This window comes from Pyrus communis, chromosome 11 (genome assembly GCF_041283825.1).
Source record: "Pyrus communis isolate YQ-2024b chromosome 11, ASM4128382v1, whole genome shotgun sequence".
Classification (NCBI taxonomy): Eukaryota; Viridiplantae; Streptophyta; class Magnoliopsida; order Rosales; family Rosaceae; genus Pyrus; species Pyrus communis.
Window position 1 is genome coordinate 12,405,276 of NC_142575.1, and position 7,293 is coordinate 12,412,568.

At 38.0% G+C, this 7,293-nt stretch overlaps 1 protein-coding gene across 2 annotated transcripts; it reads right to left on the reverse strand.

The window, feature by feature from the left end:
• Positions 1 to 809: 809 nt before the first annotated feature.
• On the reverse strand, positions 810 to 2,887 carry LOC137742435 (uncharacterized). Of its 2 annotated transcripts, XM_088678885.1 has the most exons (3): positions 2,613 to 2,887; positions 1,022 to 1,492; positions 810 to 912 (listed from the first exon to the last, which is right to left on the reverse strand). In XM_088678885.1, exons 1-2 carry the CDS (start codon positions 2,828 to 2,830, stop codon positions 1,039 to 1,041), a joined length of 672 nt encoding a protein of 223 aa, XP_088535011.1. In that variant the 5' UTR covers positions 2,831 to 2,887; the 3' UTR covers positions 810 to 912; positions 1,022 to 1,038. The 2 variants fall into 2 exon arrangements, with proteins under 2 accessions (XP_088535011.1, XP_068338402.2); XM_068482301.2 differs by having other exon boundaries at positions 810 to 1,492; positions 2,613 to 2,886.
• Between the last annotated feature and the right edge of the window lie 4,406 nt (positions 2,888 to 7,293).

Consider the following 7,293-nt stretch of genomic DNA (forward strand, 5'->3'; position numbering starts at 1 on the left):
CTAGTCGTATTCAACTTCACTTATAAGTGAGAGGTCTTAGGTTCGATTATCGCTAAAGATGAATTTGAACCACATTATTATTAACCAATGTGAAAAATAGGCGGGGGTGGGGGGGGGTGGGGGGGGTGGGGGGGGGGGTGGGGGGGGGCTTTGAGAAAAAATTGGTGGAGCCGTGAGAATTGTAGGCTTGTGTAGCCTGTAGGATAATATTTTAATATTTTCTTTTGCTCTGACTAATATTTTATATAAATTATTTTTATATAATATTTATATGTATATATATTTATTACTTATTAGATAAGAAAAATATTTTGGGGCCTGTCCGTGAAACTCACACCTGCCTAAAGCCGGCTCTGCTTTGCACGGTACTGCCGTCACCAGGGCAACAATGCGGTATACATATGCCGCCGGACTGATGAGTACGTATGGCACGGCCACCGAGACCAAATCCATGGAAGACAAGCGTAGCGCCCCGAAAGAAATCTGTGACAAGTAATATTCATGGTTATTTATTCGAATTGGTCAATAATTTGGTGAATCGAATCAGTATTCATGGTCATTTGGTCTTAGGAAGTGTATGCTAATGTCAATTTTGGTCAATTAAGTACGATTAATAGTTCACTGATCGTATCAAATCTATGTATTTGTCAATTTTGGTCAATCGAATTGGGTTCGTGGTTAATTGGTCTTAAGAAAATCCATGCATCGGTTTTGTTTTTCGTTAAATCTGCTGCCGGAATCTGTCATATACGATTATAACTCCAGACAACACCTTCTTTTTCTCCGAAATAGCACTTTGACAGCGTAAAGGTCGAAAATACCTTGCATTTATTCCCACTATACAGACACCATCCTGAAACAGGACTCAACATAGAATTTGTTCGAAGTACACCTTGTAACGGACTGCATATTCTGCACAACGGTTACAGTCATCATATTCATATATACATACCGATACAGGTATGGAAACTAAGATGTAGCACATTCGAGTATAGTTAACAACCCAAGATTCGATATATGCCCATGAACTGCAGAATGTCAATACGTAGCTATTTCGCTGGATTTATAGCCATCCACTCCAGATGCATTGACATCAACCCAAACTTCATTCACACGACCAATAAATCGGAATGGGGAGTTGTACTGTGCAATCGAGTAAGCGTAGCTACTTTCTGCTGATGTAGAGTTTGCCCATGGAGACCTGCTCAAGCTGGTGGCGAGTTTCTCTGCCTCTTTCACAATGTTTGTATCTCTTGCGAACCCAGAGAACTTCCTGACGGCAATGTAATGACTGTCCCATGTGTAGGATTTCAAGTTGAGTTCGGGGAGGGGTGTGGGAGGGGTACTTTGGAACTTCGTAGGCAAGTAGAATCTGACAAAATAGGCCGACGAGTGAAGGGGGCCAGCTCCCGGGACTATGCTTGTCAAAACAGGCGCTGTCATTGCAATCCGAGAGAAGTTCAAATTGGCACCTTGGATGTACTGGAACAGTCTGTGAGTTAATGGGTCGGGAAACTATTACCAAAGTGCAACGGACAATTAAAATTAAAATAAACTGAGGAAAGTATTGACAGTAACCAACTAGCCAACTAGCCAACTACGAAAGAAAGCATGGATAACCAAGTTTACACATTAGCAAAAGCATATATAAGCGAATTGTATGCTATGTGCTCCTGCAGCGTTGTTAACAAATAAACTGCATATTTTCCAGTAAGTGAGGATTAAGTTGATAAATTAGTACATATTAAAAGCTTTATTTTGGACAGTCACCAACACATTGAGCGGCTGCTAGCCGTTGATGTATGCGGGACTCACAAGAGGATCCACATTTATCAACTGCTACCCACGGATACTCACGGGCAATGGTCCAACACACCCATGACTCATCTACAAGTAAAAAACAATGTATCTGTTGCTAAAAGAAGTTGCACATGATTGTGAAGGTGATACAAGGACACCGAGAAATGGGAAATATATCGAGCTTGAGCCTAACTGAACCCGGAATAGTGGCACCCTAAGATTATAATCTGAAGAAATGATTTCACCATATCTTGCCTTATTTCGAAGGGAATTGTTATTGGCACTCCAAAATTCTCATTCTACACTCCAAACTTTCTATATTTAGAAAGAAAAATACACTTGTGAGAAGTGTAGAATGAGATTTTTGGAGTGCCAATAACACTTCCCATTTCGAAAATCAAAACTATCTCAAATAGCCTTCGATTCTTTTAGCATCTCTCAGATTTTCTCCACTTAACAACACAAAATCTTACTGTTTTCCAAAGACTACACCTTAGTTCCGAGAAATTTATCAAAATATCACTTATGAATAGATCATTATACGGTATGAATTCCCTCTTACTCTTACAGCTCAAAGAACTGAATTTGTATAACATGCAAGGACCATAAACTGAGCAAACATATATAAATTTAACAATTACTGGGTGCGGAGAGAAAATCATGGTGTGTATTTAACAATTATTGGTCCGAAAAAGAGAACCAAACGATCAATTACAAAGGAATTTCATGGCGGATATTCACAATTAATTAACGAAAATAAAAACCCAGAAAATAAAATAAAAAACGCCAAGGTGGGTTAATGGGTAAAATACCTGTGGAAGCCATTTTTGGTGGCTTTCTCGAAGGAGATGTCCGTAACAGGAGCAGACATCCAGGGGGTTAGTCTGTAGAGTCTGATCTCGAAGTCGGATTCCGAGTGAACCACGGAGTACTGAGGCGACTCGATCGCGCTGCATAGGCAGAAAAAGTTTGGGAGGATGAAGATGGATAGTAGTAGAAGCGCCATTGACGACGACCTTGGAATCTCCATGCCTTCTGATGACGGTGGAAGGCCGAAGGCCAGCCTTTTCGTCTCAAATAAACTTGATAGGTTTGACGAAAAGGATGAAGGAGAATTTGGGCCAGGCCTGTAAAGGTTTGGGCTTTTATATATCAGACCACATTTGGTCCAAATTTGAACCGAGGACCCAAGAATTGGTTTTTAGCGTCTAGGGTTTTACATATTCGCCGAAATTTTGTTTTAGCATTGTCAGTCATGGGAGATTTTGATTTGGTTATGAGCCCCTAATCTCTTCCGACATGCCTCAATTGTCATCAAGGTCTAAAATATCGATGATATCGGAAATATCAGTAGTCCAAAAACACGGAAATTTCGATAGAAATATCGGGATATTATCGATATCGATAAAAATTGAATAAAAATCACGGAAATTGTAAGAAAAACTTGGAAATTTTTATTGAAACTTTGCAGGATGTTTATTTAGTCAATTATCTATTAGTTTATCACAAAAAATTGGAAGAAAATGCATTGCATGATGGATTTAACTGATTTAAGTTGATTATATAGCAAGCTGGCAAACATTGTAAGTGTAGAAAATATGTAGTAATTAATGAAAGAAGTTTAAACACACCATAATCATTTATATATAATAAATTAGTACAATATTTTACACTTTATACATTGCATGGTAAGATACACGAGTGACTTAGTACCACATAGAGTTCCTATGAGGTTCAAAATTTTCACTATCTTCATCATCTCTATGTGCTAAAAGTAGATACTTGAAAAGAAATTGTCAAAGATTCATTGTCAGGTGCAAATTTGTTTCTTGCAAAAAGAATTCAAAACAAAACCATGTATATAAATATTTTAGCATATTTTCACAAAAACATAAGTGATATGGTGGTCAAGGTGTTGAAGGAGTAAAATGGGAGGGATTCGAATCCCTCTATGCTCAAGATTGAGATTTTTTAGCATTTTTCAAGTATTTTTGGGCAATATATCGTGATATTATCGACAAAAATATCAATATATTGACGATAATTAAGTGGATAAGTGTGAAAATATCGTCTTCTAAAAAAAACGATATTATCGCCGATAATATCGATATTTTAGACCTTGATTGTCACTCAATTCAACAGTCCAATATTATTCATTTTCACTTGTGTTGGGGTGAAAAAAAAAATGGTTCCTCAATTCAAGGAAAGTGGAGATGATGTTGGCAATTAAAATGGTTCCTCCAACGTGCAAAAGGAGTTGGTGAAAAACTACCCATTTTCTCACCCCACTATTCTTGTCACCCTAAGTCTATAAAAGGGGCGATTGACTGCAAAAGCACAAAGAAATCGACAATAAGGGAACAAAAAAAAGAAGAACAGGACACGAAGAAGACAACAGAGAAGAACGGATGGCAAAGAAGAACAAAGCAAGAAAGCAAGGGAGAAACATAAAGATAAAAAAAGAAAAAAAAAAGAGCAAAGAGTTTGCGGCAAGGGGAAAACCAACAAATTTAAAAGGTAAAGATCCACTTTTTTTTTTTTTAAGTTTCTTGCTGTTAGTTTCTCTCTAATTTGTAGGAGGAAGAGAAGCCTTTTGCTTCTCTCATTCCCGAAGCAAAAATAGGGTGGTGTCTTCCCTCTCGCGGATTCTGTTGCAACAACCGCCTAACAATGGCAATGGCGCCGAAGGAGCAGGGATATCAACAGCAGGCAGCAACTGCAACGGAGCAACACCGGGCAGCAAGCAAGCCATAAGGAACAAAGACGCAGCCAATAGCAGCGAGGGACGGAGAAAGCAAATACAAAGATGAAATTCAAAGACACAGCTGTAGAAAGAGAAAAGACAACAGAACACGAAGCCAAAGACGTGGTTGATAAGCGGAGAAATGATGTGGTGGAAACTAATACACAAATTAAAATCCTCTTTTTGATAGTTGTAGTATGTGAAAGTAAGGATCGTTCTAGGCCTGGGATTAGAAGGGATGCTAATCTACACTTATTTAACTCAAAAATAAAAAACTAGACTCAACCAACTCAAAACAAGCTAAACTGACTCAAATAACACAAAACTAAGTTAAATTGACTCAAAACATGAACTAAAGAGAAGTTTGGACAAAAATTAAACTAAAAAGATTCAGAATACTAAATGGGGGTTATTTTGACAAATTTAACTAAAACTAGGTAGGTTGCAGGAACAAACTAAAGGTTGCACGAAATTGGGTGAATTAAAGGGTGAAAGGCTAGCTAGAGGGTCCTTCTCCACACATGACACATATGCATACAAATCGTTTTCCAGTTATTATTCCAATAAACAATGAATGACAATGCCCTAAGTTAACCGTGAACTGCACAAATTAACCATCAGATTTTCCTAAATTCATTGAATTGGACTCAGCGATGCAATCAAATTATTCTTATCAAGTTCCCTATATGAACTGCATGATAGAGATACATATCAAAGATCATTAAGTTCTATGAAAATCATAAGCATTGACATGGCATTCGTAACTATGAAAAACATGATACTCCTGCCAGGAATTTACATAACGCGAACGTGACTAGCAACCTCCACTACTTGTAAATATAAGCTTATAATTATTAGGTGAAATTCCCTTATATTTTAGCATCAAATTCATGCATGTAAACTAAGTAGGCCTCCTTAATCAACATACAAGAATAAGTTATCAATCAAACAGATAAGTAAATCACATTCATATTTTATGAAACAATAACTGGATGTAATCAATTCATATCACATATATGTTCATGACTTTGAATTCACCTCTAACTAAAAAGAAATTAGTTCCACATGTCTATCATAACTGAAAACCACATTAAAATAAATATTGGACTAAAACTAAGGATAAAATACACCTAGAAACGCTCCAGCAACCCAAGGTCTTGAATGGCAAGGACGGCTCCAAGCTCTTCTCCTTTATTCTTGCACGGCACAAAGTGTATTTTTCTGATTTTAGGCTCTTGTATGTGGTAGTAGAATTATGTGGCACTAAGTGGTATTTATAGGGCTAGATGTGGCACAATTTCTGAAGGGAAAAAGATTGCACAACATAATTTGTAAAGGAGAAGGATAGCACAATCCTAGGAGGAAAGGGAATAGGATACACGGCAGATTTCTAGGTTTCTAGAAATGGTGGTGCGGTGGAGATTTTAGGACTGAGGATAAGGCTTCTAGGACCTGATATTTAGGTGATTTAATGTGAAAATGAGTCCCCTTTGCAGCTGGAATTAAGGTAGGAAAATATTAGGATATGATAAGATAAGATAAGGTTTGGATAAGATAAGATTGTTTGGATAATGTTTCCTTCTTTATAGTTGATTCCTTATCTTCCAAGTCTTGAATTAATTCATCCAGCTGTTAAGCACATTCCTAGCCTCTTTTGATCTTCAAAAACGTCCATCCACCTTGCTCCATGCATGTGCTATCCATTCCAAGCCCAAAACTGCTCTAAAATGCTCCAAATTGCCTTTTCTTGCCACCTTTGCCAATTGGACCTACAAACACACGAAAATAGCTTAAAACACTATAATAAATATAAACTAACTCACTAAATTCAAGGAAGTAGGCTAACAAAGTCTCATAAATATGCTCCTATCAAGAAATAAAATGCAGAGAAGAAAAAGATACACCGTTTGAAGCATGAAAGATGCAGTCTTTACCTGGAGAAACAAGATTCAAAGTGGAGGACTCATGTTCGCTCTCTTCAAAGTGGTGCCCTCCGTTCATACTCTTCGTCCATGCCAAGAAGGAAATGAGCAGTCTGTGCCATCTCCACTGAGCTTTCGTTGTCATGAATTTCTAAGTGGTCTAGACCACTCGACGAAGTTCAAGATGATGTTCCATGGCCAGACGCCCTTCACCATCGTCGCTGGCTCCACGAATTTCCTAAGAGTGATTGATGCTCTCTGTCATCCATGCTCCATGCCGAGAAAGAAACATCTTAAGTCCTCCATCTTCACCACAACCTAGTCCCTAACTCTTTTAAGTTGCTGGAGAAGATGGAAGGAAATAAAATTCCTCATTTTCGGTGGCAATAATCAAAAGGCAACTTCAAGTTTAGTCACTAATCACCGTTCGTGTCTTGAGAAAGCTCGCAGAAATCTACTGCACAACAGATTTTGGTTTCCTACCGTTCGATGAAGTTTGTCACCTTCACAAACAGGTGCAAGCTTCAGACGCAGCCATTTCACAAGAAATCAGTAACGCGAACAATGGCTTTCTCACAAGTTGATCGTTGCTCCAAATAAACAAGACATGTTGCTGAATCGAAGTTGATGACATGATGTTGCAGTTTTCTTTTCATCAAAATCTCTGGAGCTTTCACAAGGTCCATGAAGAAAGGAAATGCAAGTGTGCAAATAGCACGTGATGAAGAGAAAAACAAATTGGGATGCCATGTATGTGGTTCCCTAGAAAAAGGGACAAGTTTGCTGCAAAACAAAAATTTGCCAAAGAAAAATTGATATAAGATTTGA

What these genes read in the sequence shown, in the direction of transcription:
- LOC137742435 (XM_088678885.1), bottom strand. Translation starts at nt 2,830, where the DNA reads ATGGAGATTCCAAGGTCGTCGTCAATGGCGCTTCTACTACTATCCATC. An exon ending in ACCAAAAATGGCTTCCACAG is followed by an intron (nt 1,493 to 2,612) that starts GTATTTTACCCA and finishes ATTAACTCACAG; the next exon opens with ACTGTTCCAGTACATCCAAG.